The sequence below is a fragment of the Oncorhynchus kisutch genome, linkage group LG6, assembly GCF_002021735.2.
Source record: "Oncorhynchus kisutch isolate 150728-3 linkage group LG6, Okis_V2, whole genome shotgun sequence".
NCBI classification, from domain to species: domain Eukaryota; kingdom Metazoa; phylum Chordata; class Actinopteri; order Salmoniformes; family Salmonidae; genus Oncorhynchus; species Oncorhynchus kisutch.
The window spans coordinates 4,384,499-4,407,664 of NC_034179.2; the positions used below are offsets into that span (position 1 = coordinate 4,384,499).

Consider the following 23,166-nt stretch of genomic DNA (forward strand, 5'->3'; position numbering starts at 1 on the left):
TATTCAACCATCAGTTTGTGCTCTTGCCAGCGCCATTACAAACCAGAATGATTACTATGAGTGGATTTAGCATTGACGGCACAAACAGGCTAACCAATATAGGCTTTTAAATATGCCAATTCTCAGAACTGTGTGGTAAAAAAAAAAAAGGTACCTTTTTTCTGGTTGACGTGCTGTTCACTCTCAGGGTTATAGAGCTCGTCATCCTGGTCAGGGGCCTCGGTGAGGATGTCATCCAGCGCGTTGAGCTCTCCGTCTGGGACGACAGATTCAACCACACTTTAATAGAAACTCTACTACATTTGATCAAGGCCCATAGAGCTCTGGTCAGAACTAGTGCCCTATGTAGAGCAGGGCTGCCCATTCCAGGTCCTGTAGGGCCGAAACACTTCTGGTTTTCATCCTCGCTTTGTAAAACCAGGGACTAATTCAGACCTGGGGCACCAGGTGAGTGCAATTAACTACTAGTAGAAAGAAAGGAAAAAAACAGGAGGACCTGGATTGGGCAGCCCAGATTACGGGAACAGGATGCTATTTGAGACGTAGCATTAGTGGTTTATAATTAGTAGTATTAGTGTGTGCACAACAGAGTTAAGCACCTATGGCCTAGTGAGCTGATGTTTGGACTGGCCTTCTTGCCTGCGTACAGGGCTAATCAATGGTTTTTAGATATTATTATTATCATCATCAAACTAGATAGCGCCACAGGAGACAAGTCATCCAAGCCTCTGGTCTCAGCTAGAGCTAGGGGGTGCACAATCGAGTTGCACAGTTCTGCTTGATCTCATTTAGCTAACTTTAGCTAGCTAATAAGACGCGATTGGTTCTGTTAACCATCTCTGTAGCTAATAGCTAGCTAACTAATAACTGAATAGCTAGCTATGGCCAGAGGGTAAAAACCAAAAATATATATAACCAAATTGGGATGCACGATATATCGGTGAACATATCGTATCGGCCGATATTAGCTAAAAATACCAACATCACCGATGTCTAGTTTAATGCCCGATGTACAAAACCGATGCCAAAGCTGACGTGCAGACCTATATAACGAAGGTACATGACGTAATGACGCCACGTAAAATGTAGCGCTACACGTGCAAACACAGCATTCCTAACCTCGCCCACAATGTCTTTATGGGGGAACTAGCTTTAGCTTGGTACCTAGCTAGCACCAATACAACCAGCCTGCAGTCCTTTTCATTATTCTTAGTAATGATTTAGGAATCCTTGTAAGATTTAGCTAGGTTGCCACTTGTTGTTTGACTATTGAAATTGAACTTCAGTTCATGAAAATAAATAGCTAGCCAGCTACTTAACCCTGTTGCCCAAAGTTAACGTTATAAGCAGCCAGCTAGCTTCATCTGGCTAGTGAGGCTCGACACAATAAGCTAGCCACAATAAGAATTAGACACAAGTGGAATTTGCGGTTTGCCTTCAAAATAAAAGAATGTCATTGACAGTGATGCAAAATAATAAATAGTAGAATTATGCCATACTTTTATTTTGAAGGCTAACTGCAAAGTCCACTTGTGGGTAATCCTTTTTGTGGCTAGCTTCACAGATGGGTCCGACCACCATTAATCAAATAAGAACTGTCTTATAAACTAGGCAAGTCAGTTAAAGAACAAATTCTTATTTACAACGATGGCCCGGATGACGCTGGGCAAATTGTGCGCTGCCCTATGGGACTCCCAATCCCGACCAGATGTAATACACCCTGGATTCGAACCAGGGGCTGTAGTGACGCCTCTTGAACTGAGATGCAGTGCCTTAGACCGCTGCGTCCATGTGTGTGTGTTAACTATTTAACTGTCCTAGAACGTTTAAAAGGCTGCTAAAATGTTTAATATCGGTATTGTGGTTTTTTTGGCAAGGAAAATATTGGATATCGGTATCGGCCAAAACTGTGATATTGGTGCATCACTAATAACTAACCCAGACAGTTCATTGATGTTGTTTTCAATGTCTTCTCTATGCACATTAACTCAAATAGCCCCTGCACTCTTTATAAAAAAACACTTTAGCTTTTTAAACTTTAGCTAAGGGTCACGTTCACAAAACAGCGGGTTAACTGCCTTGTTCAGGGGTAGAACGACAGATTTGTACCTTGTCGGCTCGGGGATTCGACCTTGCAACCTTTTGGTTACTAGTCCAACGATCGAACCACTAGGCTACCTGCCGTTGAATTGCGACTCCACTGTCTTTGTACTGACATTTTGGCTGTTTGATTGCCTTACAAAAATGTTAGTTATTTCCTGTGTATTCGATCATATTCCCAGTCACCTTGCCATGGTTAAATGCAGTGGTTTACGCTTTCAGGTCAGCGCGAATGCTGCCATCTATCCATGGTATCAAATTATTTGTATTAATTTTTCCATTTAAAATTTAACCTTTATTTAACTAGACGTGTCAGTTAAGAAGTTGTTCTTATTTACAATGAAGGCCTACACCGGCCAAACCCGGACGACCCTGGGCCAATTGGTAACGTTTTCCTCAAATTTGCTTTGTTAAAACCTCCAGCTACAATAAATGCAGCCCCATGCTGTGATTTCTAAACCTTAAACCCCGACCTGGTCTAGAAGGGTGAAATTGCGGCCTGCATTTCTAGGGCGTTCCTGCATGTGGGCAACAGTAGGAGCGGGGGCGACAACAGTAGCTAGCTGGCTGTGCACCGGTAGACAGTGTCCTTCGTCCCCACCTGTCTGGTACTGCTTTCCCGCAGTTATGTTAATGACAGCAAGGGCAGGTGGGAGCTTAGGACACTGTGTGCTAGCTTAGCCAGCTAGTCCGGTACACAGAGCAGGCAAGACCAAATCTGTGTCGACACTGTTAGCTAACAAGCATGCTAGCTAACGTGTCCTTAACTAGCAACTAACACACAGTGTTGTGCTAGTGGGAGGCGGGGGTGACCGGCAGACAGTGTCCTTCGCCCCCGCCCGTCAGGCAACGTTTTCCCATAGTTCTGTTGACAGGGGTGATGGGGGGGGGGGGGGGGGGTGTTCATGCAGGAACCAATGGGGTGCTTGAGGGGAGGAAGTTCACACATTTTAGTAATTTAGCGAACGCTCTCATTTTTATTTTATTTTTATTTCACCTTTATTTAACCAGGGAGGCTAGTTGAGAACACCTTTATTTAACCAGGTAGGCTAGTTGAGAACACCTTTATTTAACCAGGTAGGTTAGTTGAGAACAAGTTCTCATTTGCAACTGCGACCTGGCCAAGATAAAGCATAGCAGTGTGAACAGACAACGCAGAGTTACACATGGGGTAAACAATTAACAAGTCAATAACACAGTAGAAAAAAAGGGGGAGTCTATATACAATGTGTGCAAAAGGCATGAGGAGGTAGGCAAATAATTACAATTTTGCAGATTAACGCTGGAGTGATGAATGATCAGATGGTCATGTACAGGTAGAGATATTGGTGTGCAGAAGAGCAGAAAAGTAAATAAATAAAAACAGTATGGGGATGAGCAACAAGAGCAACTTACAGTAGTGAGTGCATACATTTTCGCATTCGAACCAATGGGACAGACGAGGAGGGTGTTAATGAAGGAACCAATGGGACAGTCGAGGGGGGTGTTAATGAAGGAACCAATGGGACAGTCGAGGGGGGTGTTAATGAAGGAACCAATGGGACAGTCGAGGGGGGTGTTAATGAAGGAACCAATGGGACAGTCGAGGGGGGTGTTAATGAAGGAACCAATGGGACAGTCGAGGAGGGTGTTAATGAAGGAACAAATGAGACAGTCGGAGGGGCCCAGAATTGCACATTGTTTGCCCTGGTCTGCTTGGCCAGCGTTCCCGGTGGTCTCGCACATCTGGTTTTTAGAAACTGTGGTGCTGTTTTCTTTGCTAATTAGCTATAACAGTAAAACTAGTATCTAGTAACCAAATGAGTATTATAACTCGTTAACTAGCTATCGAAACGTGGTAACGTTAACCAGTTGGGAGAAACTCGCGTCGTTGACAAAACTTCATTAATTACTGACTTCATTGTCCCCATGGGGAAATGTTGTTGCAGTATCATGTACGCGTTTAAAGTGGCGTTTAAATACCAAACAAAAATGGACAATAAAACTTCTATAACAGTTACACATATGTTTTGTTTTAAAGACTAGCCTGCTGGCCTTACTGAGTTTATAGGAAGATTATCCCGAGCTATTTAGGAGGGATATCACACCTGGCACAAAGGATGGTTAGAAACACAGCCAGAGAGATGTATATAATGATGCTCATGTCTCCGCCCTAACAATGGGAGTCATCCTAGAGTCGGGAAGGCTAGGGGACAAGTGTAGGTCCAAAAAAATAAGCCCATAGAAAATCATAAACTACTGCGATTAACGTTACGTACCTTTCTCATCTCGTTTGTCGACCGCCATCTTCCGCCCCTTTCCCTGCTTTCCGCTAACCTTTAGAGGACTCGTTTTTACCTTCGCTCACGGGTGACCCGATAGCTAACTAAATACTTATTTAGCAAAAAAATGTGTTAAAATGATGCCCCCCCTCCCCTTCAATGTTTACTAGAAGTGGGTCTCATCGTAGCTACTGAAATGGCGGATCCCTCCTTTATCTTCGTGTTCATTTCCGGCTGACTAGACCCCGTGTTGCGTATTGCTGCCTTTCGCAGGTCGGAGTGCAGATTGCACATTTCTAACAAAAAGAAGGAGGCATTTAAATTGCACCACGATCTAACCCTACACCCATCCCACTACTTTGGCCCTCTAGATGATACTACACCAGGCCGTTGGACTAGAAAGGTGGAACCCCTTCTCTCAAAACTCCCTGTAGATTTCCTGCACGAATTTATTCCACCTTTATTTAACCAGGTAGGCTAGTTGGGAACAAGTTCTCATTTGCAACTGCGACCTTTTTTCAACTTGCACGCACCCTGTGAAGGTGAAATAAACACCTGCCGCGCTCTGCGCGTGAGTCTACACCTTTCTCTCCCTGAGTATTCATTACAGTTGAAATGGTGCCCGAGTGGAGGAAACGTTTTGGGCGACTTGCGGTAAAATTCTCCGTGGTTCTAAATCAAGTTGTTTTGAAGTCTGAAAAATGTCAGAAACATTCACTTTCTTGACCCCTGCAGCAGGTCATGTAGCTGTTTGTTACATGCAATATTTGCTTTGTGGACTTCATCAGACAGATGTTGTTCTCTGGTTTTGTAATGAAACAAAGGTGTGTTTGAATCAATTCTACCACTGTGTCTTCTTATTGTCTCAGCCTTCAGGCCTTTATATCACGGTGGCAAGGCATATGAACTAACAGGTTATAGAACAAACAACGCAATTATCACAACACATCGGTTGTAATATGGCTTTTCCCCCCTGACTTAAAAATAAATAAATGATTTCACCTTTATTTAACCAGGTAGGCTAGTTGAGAACAAGTTCTCATTTACAACTGCGACCTGGCCAAGATAACGCAAAGCAGTGGACACAAACAACAACAACAGAGTTACACATGGAGTAAACAAACATACAGTCAATAATACAATATACTTGGCTTCCCCACTGATTTTACTCACGCACCGCTACAGCATTCAACACAAATCAAATTGTATTTGTCAAATGCTTCATTAACAGGTGCTTCATTAACAGGTGCTTCATTAACAGGTGTAAACTAACAGTGACATACTTACTTACAGGCCCTTCCCAACAATGCAGAGAGAAAATAGAAAAATAATAACAAGAGGAATAAATACACTAAGTAACAATAACAATAAACACACGGCGTACCAGTACTGAGTCTATGTGCAGGGGTACCAGGTAATGACATGACTATAAACACATGGTGCACCAGTACTGAGTCTATGTGCAGGGGTACCAGGTAATGACATGACTATAAACACATGGTGCACCAGTACTGAGTCTATGTGCAGGGGTACCAGGTAATGACATGACTATAAACACATGGTGCACCAGTACTGAGTCTATGTGCAGGGGTACCAGGTAATGACATGACTATAAACACATGGTGCACCAGTACTGAGTCTATGTGCAGGGGTACCAGGTAATGACATGACTATAAACACATGGTGCACCAGTACTGAGTCTATGTGCAGGGGTACCAGGTAATGACATGACTATAAACACATGGTGCACCAGTACTGAGTCTATGTGCAGGGGTACCAGGTAATGACATGACTATAAACACATGGTGCACCAGTACTGAGTCTATGTGCAGGGGTACCAGGTAATGACATGACTATAAACACATGGTGCACCAGTACTGAGTCTATGTGCAGGGGTACCAGGTAATGACATGACTATAAACACATGGTGCACCAGTACTGAGTCTATGTGCAGGGGTACCAGGTAATGACATGACTATAAACACATGGTGCACCAGTACTGAGTCTATGTGCAGGGGTACCAGGTAATGACATGACTATAAACACATGGTGCACCAGTACTGAGTCTATGTGCAGGGGTACCAGGTAATGACATGACTATAAACACATGGTGCACCAGTACTGAGTCTATGTGCAGGGGTACCAGGTAATGACATGACTATAAACACATGGTGCACCAGTACTGAGTCTATGTGCAGGGGTACCAGGTAATGACATGACTATAAACACATGGTGCACCAGTACTGAGCCTATGTGCAGGGGTACCAGGTAATGACATGACTATAAACACATGGTGCACCAGTACTGAGTCTATGTGCAGGGGTACCAGGTAATGACATGACTATAAACACATGGTGCACCAGTACTGAGTCTATGTGCAGGGGTACCAGGTAATGACATGACTATAAACACATGGTGCACCAGTACTGAGTCTATGTGCAGGGGTACCAGGTAATGACATGACTATAAACACATGGTGTACCAGTACTGAGTCTATGTGCAGGGGTACCAGGTAATGACATGACTATAAACACATGGTGCACCAGTACTGAGTCTATGTGCAGGGGTACCAGGTAATGACATGACTATAAACACATGGTGCACCAGTACTGAGTCTATGTGCAGGGGTACCAGGTAATGACATGACTATAAACACATGGTGTACCAGTACTGAGTCAATGTGGCGTAGCAGTCAGACGTCTTTTTGTCCTCGTTGTGTCCGTGTATATATATTTTTATATATTTTATCTTCCAATATCTTTTAAATATTTAAACCTCAACTTCAATATACTCTCCTGTAATCCGCCTCACCCAATGTGGTGTGGATCTGCTATTTTCTAAAGTATTTTTCTTTACGGAATCCCCCAACAGAAGCTAGCCAGCTAACTAGCTACTAGCTAGTAGTCAGCTAACCACTGCTAGCGGTCATCAGCTAACCTCTAGCTCAGAGAATCTCTTGCCAGTTTGCATAACGCCATTCAAACCAGAACATACCGGACTTATTTGCTCTCCATATCCCCAGATTCCTCCCGCAAGGTCTGAACCTCTTCACCTGGATCATCGCAGCTAGCTGCTATCCGACTGGCTACTCCTGGCTAAGGTCTCTGTCCTGAAGCAAACACCAATTAGCCTGGAGCTAGCCCATGCTAGGCCCATCTCCCGGCTAGCTGAAGAGGTCCATCAGCCACTCCTTGGGCTTCAATACCTATTTTGCCAATTGGCCTGGACCCCTTTTACTACACGGAGCCCTGCTAATCCATCACGACTGGACTACCGACGTAATCTGCCCGAGGGTTCTTTTTCCAACAGGCCCCTCCGTCGCGACGTCCCCTGAATGCCCATCTGCTAGCCTGCTATCCGTGGCCCGCTAGCGGTCTAGAGCATATCAGACTGTTAGCTGAATAGGTCCATCGGCCAATTTCTTGGGCCACTATACCTATTTTGCCAATTGGACTGGGCACCTTTACTACACGGAACCCTACTAATCCATCACGGCTGGTCTGCCGACGGAACCGCACGAGAAGGCTACGCACGAGGAGGCTACAACAGACTTCTTCCGTTGCGACGCCCTCTAAGGGCGTCCCTCTAGGGCGTCCCTCTAAGGCCCTTCAGCTAGCTTCAGCTGGCAAATCCTTTTCAATCCTATGAAGATAAATTATAGATACAAGGTATCGGTTCTCATCGGACATTGGACATAAACATTGGACAAGTTGGAAATCGCAAATTGTACAATGAGTGGTTTGGAACGAATCCATGGCTAACTGCAAGCGTTTCAAAGCAATCACTATTTTGCTTCCTCTGCCTGCTATACGGTGGAGAGGGTTTGTGGTCCAAATCTGGATTTAAGGCTTTAAAACATCTGTCTTAAATGGTCTCTTTTCCAAGCTTAAAACGGATAAACATTCACTAGCAACACCATAGGCCAGAAAAGGTTGAATACATTGACCATGCTGTCAATCCAGCATGACTTCTGCCGCGTTCAAGACAACTGGGAACTCGGTAAAAAAAAAACGAGCTCCGACTGGGAAAATACATTTTGAGCGGTCATCCAATTTGGAATTCCAAGCTGTGAATTCGTGGCTCTTTCTAGAGCTCCGACGTGATGATCATTGATGTCACGATTCAACCTTGTTTTTTTTCTGAGTTCCCAGTGGTCTTGAAAGCACATTTGATGACAAAATTTGCCAACAAAAAGGACTGCCACGCAACCTTTCTGTTCAATTGAGCACAGTACAACAATCGTGAGTCCCAAAATGTATTTTATGCTGCTGCAAAAATTAGCTCATGCTTTTCTTCACGAGAAGGAGATAGGGTCTGTAACCATGTTTGCCAGAGACAGTCTTTTCCCATTCAAATATTTGTTTTCAACAAAAAGTTCAGTAATAGATGTGATTCTAGGGCTTGTGAGTAAGCATTTCACTGTAAGGTCTACACATGTTGTATTCGGTGCATGTGACAAATAAAATTTGATTTGATATTGCGAGGGTTGTTTTATTCAATGCACTGTCTGTGCTTCGGTATGTTGTCTAGAAATCGTGATTTTATTTTCCTTAATATCTGGATCACAAAGGCCTAATGAAATACTTCAAATGATAGGCTTAGCCGCTTCTTTCTCTCTCTCTCTCTGTGTATGTGGTGACTTAAAGAAGAGTAAAGTTAAGGCAACATTTTGCTCAATTTATCTGAACTAACATCTACCTGAATTTCTGTCGCTTTTCATTTTGAAAGTGCTGAATGAAGGCCATCCTCATCGCAGCTCGTTTGCTTGAACTTGCTTCTACTAAGAACAAACATTATGAATTTACTGAACATGAATGTAGTAATGTTTGTGAATGGTTCAAAAGTCTAAACTCATGTCGGCGTTCGTTATTATTGAAGGACAATGCTGTTCTTATCGAGTTTACACAAATCAAATCAAATCAAATGTATTTGTATAGCCCTTCGTACATCAGCTGATATCTCAAAGTGCTGTACAGAAACCCAGCCTAAAACACCGAACAGCAAGCAATGCAGGTGTAGAAGCACGGTGGCTAGGAAAAACTCCCTAGAAAGGCCCAAACCTAGGAAGAAACCTAGAGAGGAACCAGGCTATGTGGGGTGGCCAGTCCTCTTCTGGCTGTGCCGGGTGGAGATTATAACAGAACATGGCCAAGATGTTCAAATGTTCATAAATGACCAGCATGGTCGAATAATAATAAGGCAGAACAGTTGAAACTGGAGCAGCAGCATGGCCAGGTGGACTGGGGACAGCAAGGAGTCATCATGTCAGGTAGTCCTGGGGCATGGTCCTAGGGCTCAGGTCCTCCGAGAGAGAGAAATAAAGAGAGAATTAGAGAGAGCATATGTGGGGTGGCCAGTCCTCTTCTGGCTGTGCCGGGTGGAGATTATAACAGAACATGGCCAAGATGTTCAAATGTTCATAAATGACCAGCATGGTTGAATAATAATAAGGCAGAACAGTTGTGTATCAAGTTGTGTACAAATCTACAAGGAGTCAGTAGAAACCACATTTGTTTAATCAAGTCAGCCATATCAGCTATGGTTTTAAAAAGTCAGTAAAGGAGGCTGAATGAATTGTATCGTTGCCAGACGAGGGTCCACTGATAGCCAGGTGTAGCGGTGGTAAGGATTCACTCCATGGTGCTGAAAAGAAAACTGCGCTGTTGGGACAGCTTTATGTAGTCCCTAACAGTTCGTGGGCACCGTTTGTCACCGTTACAGTGCAATTAATGTATTGTTTAGTGTTCTGTAGTGGCGTTGCTGGCATGCGTCTAAAAACGGGTGAGTTTGCCCCACCAAAATTTATATGCTAAAATCGCCACTGCAAAAGAAGATGAACATCAAATTCGCTAGGGATATTAGATCCAACGTGGGTCCGGGCACAACTGTCTTCACTTGCGTAACGAACGAGACACCAACACATTCTGGACACACCTTTTTGTCCCAGCTCTTTGTCTACCTATCACAACAGCCGTTCATCACTTGACTGTCATTCGGAAAATTCCTTCCTGGATCAGATGTCGTGTGAAAATATCACGGAGTAACTAATCAGCTGGACACCAAATGCACATCCAACAAGTGCATAATTATTGAAGAACCAAGTTAATGTCATTATCAATTTAGGTTGTAAGTATGAAGGTAAGGTGACTTTTTAGGTCAGAAGCATTTGATTTTGCAATTCCACATATAATTTATACTTTGTGTGTTTGTTGGGGTTTCGTTCCTTACGTCCTTGTCAATCATTGGTTCATTGGTGAAATTAGCATTATGACGTCTTTAATTAAATCATTCAAAAACCTTTATTAATAGAATTGCAGACAGAAGTTGACAAACGGGAACATAGCACGCATGTTTCTGAGTAAGTTCTGCCTCATACTAAAGGTCACAAGTTGTTTTATTAAACCGAAGTCCCGCCTTAGTGATGTCACTGGCTACGCCATTACCTTTTTACTCCGGAGACCAAAACCCTGCATCCATGGAGTTTCAGGGTTTATCTAAAAGCTAGGCAATAAATGTCCCCCTCCCCAAAGTTGATTTATTGTGGAACGTCTGAGTAGTCTCTTATCTCCCACACTCCCCTGCAGAGTTCTGTCTCAGTCACACATTGAGTGAGTGAATGAGAAAACAATAGTGGAACAATTCTAAACCTCTAGAATGAATATATATATATATATATCTAGGACACTACTAATATAACATAATGAATATATATATATATATATATATATCTAGGACACTACTAATATAACATAATTAATATATATATATATATATATCTAGGACTCTACTAATATAACATAATGAATATATATATATATATATATATCTAGGACTCTACTAATATAACATAAGCACAATCAATTATTCTAATACATCAAATATTTGTACAGCCCCAAATCATGACCGCCAGGTGAATCCTGACATGTCCATAAAAAACTGTTTTCGCCCCATGACATAAGGAGACACGTCCATAAAAACTGTTTTCGCCCCATGACATAAGGAGACACGTCCATAAAAACTGTTTTCGCCCCATGACATAAGGAGACACGAAATGTTATGTAGCTTCGCTGGATTTCTGAAATCTCTATACAAAAAAACTGTACGACAACTAGATCCAAGTTCAATATCTAATTTAACTGATTAATGCTTTGTATATGTTATAATGACAACTTACACTGCTATAAATATAAGGACAGAAAGGTAATGCTTTGTATATGTTATAATGACAACTTACACTGCTATAAAGGCAAGGACAGAAAGGTAATGCTTTGTATATGTTATAATGACAACTTACACTGCTATAAAGGCAAGGACAGAAAGGTAATGCTTTGTATATGTTATAATGACAACTTACACTGCTATAAAGGCAAGGACAGAAAGGTAATGCTTTGTATATGTTATAATGACAACTTACACTGCTATAAAGGCAAGGACAGAAAGGTAATGCTTTATGGCACATGATTTTGGACAAATCAATCAAGACACCAACCATGATAAAGGGTTAAACATAGGTGTTAAATCACCAAGTACATTTTATTGACTATAGTTAACCCCCCCCCCTTATATCTTAATGTAATGACATGAAAACAAAATGGCTGATTATTATAAATGACTTATCAGCAGCTTTAACATGTTGTCCAGTGTAGGAAATCCTCATGGGTACCCTAGTTCATGAAGACCCTTTCGCACTATGATTATGTCGCCCACGACGATAATGCACACTACGACAATGTCGCCCACGACGATAATGCACACTACGATAATGTCACCCACGACGATAATGCCCAATACGATCATGTCACCCATGGCGATAATGGCCACCACGGCAATGTCGCACACAACGATAATGCACACTACGATGATGTCGATCACGACGATAATGCCCCCCGATAATATCGCCCATGACGATAACGCCCACTACGATAATGTCTCACTGTGATTGTTTCAGTACATGACATTATTACCAGACCAGGGTAGTCACTCTGTCTTCGGTCTTGCTTTAGTTTTCCTGAAGCAGAAAGTACATGTTTTAATTGAGACTATAATGAAGAGTGCCGTTACGGAGAGCAGGGCAGCGGTCACGTCCAGACAGTGGTACTGGTACCAGCTCAGGTTATGGGACTCCACCCTCAGGTGCTTGGCACCCTTGTTGCGCATCACAAACTCAACCCAGAACACTGCTGTATCCAATGGCTTTATTGGCTGGTCATGGTGGAGACTGGAAAGCCTCATCATGTTTTCTTTGTACCTGGTGAAAGAGAAAGGGATAGTAGTTATTTTCGTCTTATAGTATCCAGTTTGTTTATGCCATCACACCAAACTCTTTGTCACTCATTGTCATATTAAACTTGATCTGGGATCAGGTTTAGTGTCTAAAGCACTCAATACATTACGGTAATCATTGTTGAAATCGGGGAGTGGACTTTGAATCTGTCTCCGTCTGTTCGTACGTACGTACGTACATCAGACAGAAATTTGGGTGAATGATGTGTCTTGACATAGAGATCCGGCATTTACAAAATTACCCTGATAGGCCTAAGGGGGGCGCTATAGTAATATCTCTGCTGATCCTACAGCTATTGTATGCAGTAATCATATGCCTATGAACCAGATTTATACTGTTATCACTGAGGTGGTGTGCCCTAGGAGGAAGTCCACTGTGTGCAGCTCACCCTGCACTAAAATAAATAACATGAGCATATCTACTTCTGATAAGCTTCCCAGTAAAGCAATGAAAACAGTAAGCATCCCAGAAGAAAAGTGCTCAAAATAGCCCATGTCAACATATGTAGCGTAAGAAACAAGGTTCATGAAATCAATCATTTGCTATTAACAGATACATCTCTGAAACTCACTTAGATAATACCCTTGATGATATAAGTGGTAGCAATAAAAGGTTATAACATCTACAGAAAATACAGAAATGCCAAAGGTGGAGGAGCAGTTTATATGCTGAACCACATTCCTGTAAAGATTAGAGAGGATCTCATGTTAAATACTGCTGAAGTAATATGGCTACAGGTTAATCTGCCTCACCTAAAGCCCATTCTGATGGGAAGCTGCTATAGAGCACCAAGTGCTAACAGTCAGTATCTGGATAATGTTAAATACTGGTGAAGTAATATGGCTAGAGGTTCATCTGCCTCACCTAAAGCCCATTCTGATGGGAAGCTGCTATAGACCACCAAGTGTTAACAGTCAGTATCTGGATAATGTTAAATACTGTTGAAGTAATATGGCTAGAGGTTCATCTGCTTCACCTAAAGCCCATTCTGATGGGAAGCTGCTATAGACCACCAAGTGCTAACAGTCAGTATCTGGATAACGTGTGAAATGCCTGATAATGTATGTGATATCAACAGAGATATACTTTCTGGGTGATTTAAATATTGACTGTCTTTCATCAAGCTGCCCACTCAAGAAAAAGCTTCAAACTGTAACCAGTGCCTGCAACCTGGTTCAGGTTATCAGTCAACCTACCATGGGGCCTAACATAGTGTATCAGAGGTCATGGGGCCTAATATAGTGTATCAGAGGTCATGGGGCCTAATATAGTGTATCAGAGGTCATAGTGCCTAATATAGTGTATCAGAGGTCATGGGGCCTAATATAGTGTATCAGAGGTCATGGGGCCTAATATAGTGTATCAAAGGTCATGGGGCATAATATAGTGTATCAGAGGTCATGGGGCCTATTATATAGTGTATCAGAGGTCACGGGGCCTAATATAGTGTATCAGAGGTCATGGGGCCTAATATAGTGTATCAGAGGTCATGGGGCGTAATATAGTGTATCAGAGGTCATGGGGCCTATTATATAGTCTATCAGAGGTCATGGGGCCTAATATAGTGTATCAGAGGTCACCAGACGCTGTTGGTCTGTGGTGTGTAATGAGGAGCAACCAGACGCTGCTGGTCTGTGGTATGTAATGAGGATCAACCAGACGCTGCTGGTCTGTGGTGTGTAATGAGGAGCAACCAGACGCTGCTGGTCTGTGGTGTGTAATGAGGAGCAACCAGACGCTGTTGGTCTGTGGTGTGTAATGAGGAGCAACCAGACGCTGCTGGTCTGTGGTGTGTAATGAGGAGCAACCAGACGCTGCTGGTCTGTGGTGTGTAATGAGGAGCAACCAGACGCTGCTGGTCTGTGGTGTGTAATGAGAAGCAACCAGACGCTGTTGGTCTGTGGTGTGTAATGAGGAGCAACCAGACGCTGCTGGTCTGTGGTGTGTAATGAGGAGCAACCAGACGCTGCTGGTCTGTGGTGTGTAATGAGAAGCAACCAGACGCTGTTGGTCTGTGGTGTGTAATGAGGAGCAACCAGACGCTGCTGGTCTGTGGTGTGTAATGAGGAGCAACCAGACGCTGCTGGTCTGTGGTGTGTAATGAGGAGCAACCAGACGCTGCACTTGACACATTTATGAAATTGGTTATTCCAGTTACTAATAAGCACGAACCCATTAAGAAAATAACTTTTAAAAACTGTTACATCGCCGTGGATTGATGAGGAATTGAAAAATGGTATGGTTGAGAGGGATGAGGCAAAAGGAATAGCAAATAAGTCTGGCAGCACAACCGATTGGCCAATTGAGAAATCATGTGACTAAACTGAGTAAAAAGAAGAAGAAACGACACTATGAAACGAAGATAAATGACATAAAGAATGACAGTAAAAAAGCTTTGGAGCACCTTCAATGACATCTGCATCATTCATTGAATCAGATGGTTCATTCATCACAATGACATTGATAACTACTTTTTCATTGGCAAGATTAGAAAACTTAAGACATAACATGCCAGCAGCAAATGATGACACAACACATCCAAGACATATCTGACCAAATTATAAAAGACAAGATTTGTTCTTTTGAATTCCGTAAAGTCAGTGTGGAAAAGGTAAAAAAAATATATTGTCGTCTATCAACAATGATAAGCCACCGGGGTCTGACAACTTGGATGGAAATTTACTGAGGATAATAGCGGACGATATTTTGCCACTCGTATTTGCCATATTTTCAACAGGCCCTAGTTTTGTCGCACCTGGACTACTGTTCAGTCGTGTGGTCAGGTAACACAAAAAAGGACTTAGGAAAATTGCAATTGTCTCAGAACAGGACAGCACAGCTGGCCCTTGGATGTACACAGAGAGCTAACATTAATAATATGCATGTCAATCTCTCCTGGCTCAAAGTGGAGCAGAGATTGACTTCATCACTACTTGTATTTATGAGAGGTATTGACATGTTGAAAGCATCAAGCTGTCTGTTTAAACTACTGGCACACAGCTCGGACACCCATGCACCCACATCAACAAGACGTCTCACAGTCCAGAACAGACTATGGGAGTTGCACAGTACTACATAGAGCCATGACTACATGGAACTCTATTCCACAGTACTACATAGAGCCATGACTACACAGAACTCTATTCCACAGTACTACATAGAGCCATGACTACATGGAACTCTATTACACAGTACTACATAGAGCCATGACTACATGGAACTCTATTCCACAGTACTACATAGAGCCATGACTACATGGAACTCTATTCCACAGTAGTACATAGAGCCATGACTACATGGAACTCTATTCCACAGTACTACATAGAGCCATGACTACACAGAACTCTATTCCACAGTACTACATAGAGCCATGACTACATGGAACTCTATTCCACAGTTCTACATAGAGCCATGACTACATGGAACTCTATTCCACAGTACTACATAGAGCCATGACTACATGGAACTCTATTCCACAGTACTACATAGAGCCATGACTACACAGAACTCTATTCCACAGTACTACATAGAGCCATGACTACATGGAACTCTATTCCACAGTTCTACATAGAGCCATGACTACATTGAACTCTATTCCACAGTACTACATAGAGCCATGACTACATGGAACTCTATTCCACAGTACTACATAGAGCCATGACTACACAGAACTCTATTCCACAGTACTACATAGAGCCATGACTACATGGAACTCTATTCCACAGTACTACATAGAGCCATGACTACATGGAACTCTATTCCACAGTACTACATAGAGCCATGACTACATGGAACTCTATTCCACAGTGCTACATAGAGCCATGACTACACAGAACTCTATTCCACAGTACTACATAGAGCCGTGACTACACGGAACTCTATTCCACATTACTACATAGAGCCATGACTACATGGAACTCTATTCCACAGTGCTACATAGAGCCATGACTACACGGAACTCTATTCCACATTACTACATAGAGCCATGACTACATGGAACTCTATTCCACAGTGCTACATAGAGCCATGACTACACGGAACTCTATTCCACAGTACTACATAGAGCCATGACTACATGGAACTCTATTCCACAGTACTACATAGAGCCATGACTACATGGAACTCTATTCCACAGTACTACATAGAGCCATGACTACATGGAACTCTATTCCACAGTGCTACATAGAGCCATGACTACACAGAACTCTATTCCACAGTACTACATAGAGTCGTGACTACACGGAACTCTATTCCACATTACTACATAGAGCCATGACTACATGGAACTCTATTCCACAGTGCTACATAGAGCCATGACTACACGGAACTCTATTCCACATTACTACATAGAGCCATGACTACATGGAACTCTATTCCACAGTTCTACATAGAGCCATGACTACATGGAACTCTATTCCACAGTTCTACATAGAGCCATGACTACATGGAACTCTATTCCACAGTGCTACATAGAGCCATGACTACACGGAACTCTATTCCACAGTACTACATAGAGCCATGACTACATGGAACTCTATTCCACAGTACTACATAGAGCCATGACTACACGGAACTCTATTCCACATCAGGTAACTGATGCAAACAGTAAAATGATATTAAAAATGTGATAAAAATACACCTCATGGAACAGCGGGGACTGTGAAGCAACACAGACACATGCACACACACACACACACACACACACACACACGATAACATATGCACTAAACACACACGTACAAATGGAATTTGTATTGTAGGTACAGAATGTGGTAGTGGTGGAGTAGGGGCCTGAGGGCACCCAGTGTGTTGTGAAATCTGTGAATGTACTCTAATGTTTTTAAAATGGTATAAACTTCCTTAGTTTTGCTGGACCTCAGGCAGAGTAGGGTATCCATAATAAATACAAATAGAAATCAACTGCAATGTCCCAAGTGGGGGCTGCATCATCCCTGGGGGACGACATGTTCACTGTTGCTTTGTTTTATATTTAAGGAGAAGTGAGGCATTACAGAACAACTAAAACGTGATCATTTCCTCCCGGACTTTTTAATACAGTAATGTCAAAAAATACCTTACTGACTGACACAGGTTGTTGGCTTTGAAATAAGCCAATCAGCAAGTGAGGAAACCATTCGTAAGCGAATAGTTTTTTGTTATTTCGTTTGGTAACATCTGCAAAAGGACTTACGATGGATCATTGATCACAGAGTTGAGTCCTTCCGTCAGATCTTTGGATGTCATCTTGTTGAAGTCCATGATGACAGCCGCTCCTTTGTTCTTCATGTGCATGACGTTGACTGACTGGTCAGCGAACAGAGGGATACCCACCATAGGAACTCCATGGTAGATGGCTTCATAGAGTCCGTTGGTTCCACCGTGAGTGATGAATGCTTTGGTCTTCGGATGCCCTTTTGGGATATACAACACAACGACAATGTCACGCCCTGACCTTAGAGAGCTGTTTATTCTCTATGTTGGTTAGGTCGGGGTGTGACTAGGTGTGGGTCATCTAGGTGTTTGTATGTCTATGGTGGCCTGATATGGTTCCCAATCAGAGGCTTATCGTTGTCTCTGATTCGGGATCATATTTAGGTAGCCATTCCCCATTGTTGTTTGTGGGATCTTGTCTATATTGAGTTGCCTGAGTGCACACCAGTAGCTTCACGGTTCGTTTGTTCTTCATTGTTTTGTTTTGGTGAGTTTCTCTTTATTAAAATATGTGGAACTCTATTCACGCTGCGCCTTGGTCTCATCATTACGACGAACGTGACAGACAGAGAGAGAACAGGGTTGTAGGGTCCCATTGATCCCTAGGTTGACGATACCCAGGCTAGGACAAGTCTCGGCCTTGGTCTCATTATTACGACGAACGTGACAGACAGAGAGAAAACAGGGTTGTAGGGTCAAAGACTGTGTGGGACCTACAGGGCCCATGTACATAAAGCGTTTCAGAGAAGGAGTGCTGATCTAGAATCAGTTTGGACTTTTAGTTTATAGTGAATGGACAGGGGGGACCTGATCCCTAGGTTGAAGATACCCAGGTTAGGACAAGTCTCGGGACCAATCCCTAGGTTGAAGATGCGCAGGTTAGGACAAGTCTAGTGACCAATCCCTAGGTTGAAGATATCCAGGTTAGGACAAGTCTCGGGACCAATCCCTAGGTTGAAGATACCCAGGTTAGGACAAGTCTCGGGACCAATCCCTAGGTTGAAGATACACAGGTTAGGACAAGTCTAGTGACCAATCCCTAGGTTGAAGATACACAGGTTAGGACAAGTCTCGGGACCAATCCCTAGGTTGAAGATACACAGGTTAGGACAAGTCTAGTGACCAATCCCTAGGTTGAAAATACACAGGTTAGGACAAGTCTCGGGACCAATCCCTAGGTTGAAGATACCCAGGTTAGGACAAGTCTCGGGACCAATCCCTAGGTTGAAGATACGCAGGTTAGGACAAGTCTCGGGACCAATCCCTAGGTTGAAGATACCCAGGTTAGGACAAGTCACGGGACCAATCCCTAGGTTGAAGATACCCAGGTTAGGACAAGTCTAGTGACCAATCCCTAGGTTGAAGATACCCAGGTTAGGACAAGTCTAGTGACCAATCCCTAGGTTGAAGATACACAGGTTAGGACAAGTCTAGTGACCAATCCCTAGGTTGAAGATACCCAGGTTAGGACAAGTCACGGGACCAATCCCTAGGTTGAAGATACCCAGGTTAGGACAAGTCTAGTGACCAATCCCTAGGTTGAAGATACCCAGGTTAGGACAAGTCTCGGGACCAATCCCTAGGTTGAAGATACCCAGGTTAGGACAAGTCTAGTGACCAATCCCTAGGTTGAAGATACACAGGTTAGGACAAGTCTCGGGACCAATCCCTAGGTTGAAGATACCCAGGTTAGGACAAGTCTCGGGACCAATCCCTAGGTTGAAGATACCCAGGTTAGGACAAGTCTCGGGACCAATCCCTAGGTTGAAGATACCCAGGTTAGGACAAGTCTCGGGACCAATCCCTAGGTTGAAGATACCCAGGTTAGGACAAGTCTCGGGACCAATCCCTAGGTTGAAGATACCCAGGTTAGGACAAGTCTCGGGACCAGTGGTGCTGTTAGATCATTTCTGGTCCAGTTGTTTCGAATTTTTCCTCAGTTATACATTTTTACATTTTAGTCATTAAGGCAGATGCTCCAATCCAGACGCGATTTACAATTAGTGCATTCGTCTTAAGATATCTAAATGAGGCAACAACACATCCCAGTTGTATGAAAATAGCTATGGGCTATTAGAATGGTAGTCTTATTAACCTTTGTTATCTTCAACCTGATCCTAGATCAGCACTAACTCGCAGGCCAAGGATTATATTACCTAGTAAGTCATTCTGTGGAATCCACTCATAAAGTCTTGTGTTGGGAGCCAGGGTCTCTGGTTTCTCCCCACTGTATCTCCACAGCACCTAGCGAGAAAACAGGAATAAGAATCTGCAATGAAACGGTACTCATAACCAGAAGCTATGGTTTTCTGAAGGGGGCCCCGATGGCCAAATTCATCAACACCTCTGAATGAATTCTGTACAGTAGGTTATCTTGTATATTTGTATCCCACAAATGGATCAGATTGAGGGGACATATGTTCTCCCTGCTTAGTTTCAATGGGCAACTTATAACAACAAAGGCAGATTCCCAAATGGCTTACTATTTCGATATTCCCTATATAGTGCACTACTTTTGACCAGAGCCCTAAGTAGTGCTCTAAATAGGACATAGTGTACATAAATAGGGCCATTTTGGAACGAAGCCTGAAACAAACAGAACCAGACTCACCTTCTGTGGTATCTGTCCCAATGCAGTGGCTACGGTGTTTCCTCTCTCTGTAGTCAGGTTCTTGACCATGGAGCCCAGTGAAAACACTACGATGCCATCATCTCCTGAACTCTGCACAAACTCCTCCATGGCCTGATAACCAACAATGACACAGTCCACAGTGTCTCAATGGTCCCAAATATGATACTTTATTGGGATTCAATGATAATCAGCCTTCATGCCTGACTGTTACAGTATCTTATTGACGGATGGTCTATGTCTGTAATGGTACCTTAGTGTACTAGACAGAATTTGGGTGCCGTTTCGGACATCGGCAATCAGCAAAATAGCGTTTAAAAGCAAAAGCCTGACCTCTGAAAGTGGCTTTGCAGGTTTGCAGTGAAGTCCTCCCACAAATTTGAAGTTTGGCAGGAAAGGTCGAGGATACTCAATGTCCCAGTATGTTCGTATCAACCAGATGTCAGCCTTCCCCATCATCTCACAGAAACTAGTCGGACTTCCTGATACATGTAGAGAATAGAATCAGAACCTTCATTCACCAAGGAGATGTAAATGATGGGTATATGTACACAGTCTACATTCATTATATATACAGTATTGACTATACAGTGGGGCAAAAAAGTATTTAGTCAGCCACCAATTGTGCAAGTTCTCCCACTTAAAAAGATGAGAGAGGCCTGTAATTTATCAGAGGTACACTTCAACTATGACAGACAAAATGAGAAGAAAAAAATCCAGAAAATCACATTGTAGGATATTTAATGAATTTATTTGCAAATTATGGTGGAAAATAAGTATTATTAAGTAGGTATAATTAAATAAATAAAATTCCCTACATAGTGCACCCTATTCCCTACATAGTGCACCCTATTCCCTACATAGTGCACCCTATTCCCTACATAGTGCACCCTATTCCCTACATAGTGCACCCTATTCCCTACATAGTGCACCCTATTCCCTACATAGTGCACCCTATTCCCTACATAGTGCACCCTATTCCCTACATAGTGCACCCTATTCCCTACATAGTGCACCCTATTCCCTACATAGTGCACCCTATTCCCTACATAGTGTGCACAATTCCCTACATAGTGCACCCTATTCCCTACATAGTGCACGGTCTGGTCTAAAGTAGTGCACTATATGGGAATAGGGTACCATTTGGGACTTAGACAGAATTCTGATCAACTTACCCTTTATCTCACTGTACAAAGTGTCCATGGTCGTTAGTAAGTGTACATTCATAAAGATATCAAAAAAAATATACGTAACAAAATTGTGGACCCGCTCAAAGAAACTCATTTTGTCTGTGTACGGCAATTCCGGGGAAGGAACGTAAGAGGAGGGTGCTGGCATCTGTGCACATTGCCTCTCTAACACCATGCCAAATGAGAACCTCAAGGAGAAAATCAGAGGCAAGTCAAGAGCATCAGCGATTAAGTCACTGCACGGGAACATCGGATCAGAAAGGAGCGCGTCAAACTTGGACTGTTTCAGTGACTCCAGAAGCTCTTTGTTATTGAACATAGACTTACACATGTTGACCGTTAGAACATTCATTTTCTGCATGAAGTCTCTGATCCACTGTCCCAGCTGCAGCATGGACGTGTTGTGAGACTCGTTCATCCACCACTTTATGAAGTCATCATTGAGAGCCTGCCAGTCTTGTTTTTCATGGGGTACATCGTAAACCTTGAAGCCGAACTTCTCTGGCCTGGAGAAGTCGACGGACGGCGAGGCGGTTGACACCAGCACGGTAACACTATGGTTCCTCTCCACTAGCTCCTCCAGGATCACTCGCATGTTGAGCCAGTGACTGTACTCTCCGGGAAAGACCAGCACGTTGCCACCCTGCGTGCCCAGACACCCGCAGAGTAGGAGGGCCACCGACAGCAGCAACAGCATCCTCACAGAAACCATCCTGGGGAGTAGACTAGACAGTAGCCTCTGACACCCAGACTTCCGAGTCAACGAGATGAGGTTTGGAAGGATGTCTCCCCAGACTAAGTAGATAGAGACCAGAGGTTGATGTGTTCAAGGCACATACAACCAAGAGAGGAATAAGCGAAAAAGCCTTAAAAAAAAAAACAGCAGGTTTTTGACTGTAATACGTCAACAACACTGTAAAGTAGGGAGTATTCAGTGCAGTTTCAAAGCCTATTGGTCAGAGGGTATTATGCTAATTAACGGTTGTGTAACTCCTGAACTTGAGCCAACTCTTTTTCAATGAGGTAAAAGTACACGCGAACAAAACAAACCCTACTGTGAGAAGAGCTTGAATTTCACAGTATTTCCACAAAAGGTAGAGCCACTTCTGTTCCACTCAGATCTTGGCCTCAAAAGCATCTTAATGCTGAAAGTTCATCATCAGAACCTTCGTAGAAACATCATTAAATCCCCCCCCAAAAAACATAGTTAGTAAAGTTATTTACCCACTGCCTCAGACCACATGTAAAAACAGCTAAGAGCATCGTTAGATGTTTTTTTTGTTGCCCTTCCGCGTCACTTTGTACGCAGAAGATCTCTGCTAAACATATAATCAAGATGTTGATCTTGTCTGTCTATGACCTCTTTTTATTTTATTTTATTTAACCTTTATTTAACCAGGCAAGTCAGTTAAGAACACATTCTTATTTTCAATGACGGCCTGGGAACAGTGGGTTAACTGCCTGTTCAGGGGCAGAACGACAGATTTGTAC

General features: G+C 43.0%; 2 protein-coding genes across 5 annotated transcripts in view; both read right to left on the reverse strand.

The window, feature by feature from the left end:
- The window catches only part of LOC109880393 (YTH domain-containing protein 1-like), a 29,701-nt gene extending 25,100 nt beyond the window's left edge, over positions 1-4,601 (reverse strand). For 2 of the 4 annotated variants that reach the window (XM_031826025.1, XM_031826024.1), the window contains exons 1-2: positions 4,359-4,597; positions 155-256 (exon numbers count right to left, since the gene is read on the reverse strand). In XM_031826025.1, coding sequence (XP_031681885.1) covers positions 155-256; positions 4,359-4,386 — 130 coding nt within the window. In that variant the 5' untranslated portion in view covers positions 4,387-4,597. Of the gene's footprint in view, positions 1-154; positions 257-4,358 lie in introns of all 4 variants that reach the window. The other 2 variants (XM_031826026.1, XM_031826027.1) reach the window with 2 other exon arrangements.
- Positions 4,602-11,565: 6,964 nt separating this feature from the next.
- Positions 11,566-22,599, reverse strand: LOC109880398 (UDP-glucuronosyltransferase 2A1). The gene is made up of 6 exons (XM_020472603.2): positions 21,661-22,599; positions 20,819-20,967; positions 20,468-20,599; positions 20,013-20,100; positions 17,837-18,056; positions 11,566-12,609 (listed from the first exon to the last, which is right to left on the reverse strand). Exons 1-6 carry the CDS (start codon positions 22,385-22,387, stop codon positions 12,339-12,341), a joined length of 1,587 nt encoding a protein of 528 aa, XP_020328192.1. The 5' UTR covers positions 22,388-22,599; the 3' UTR covers positions 11,566-12,338.
- Positions 22,600-23,166: the final 567 nt, after the last annotated feature.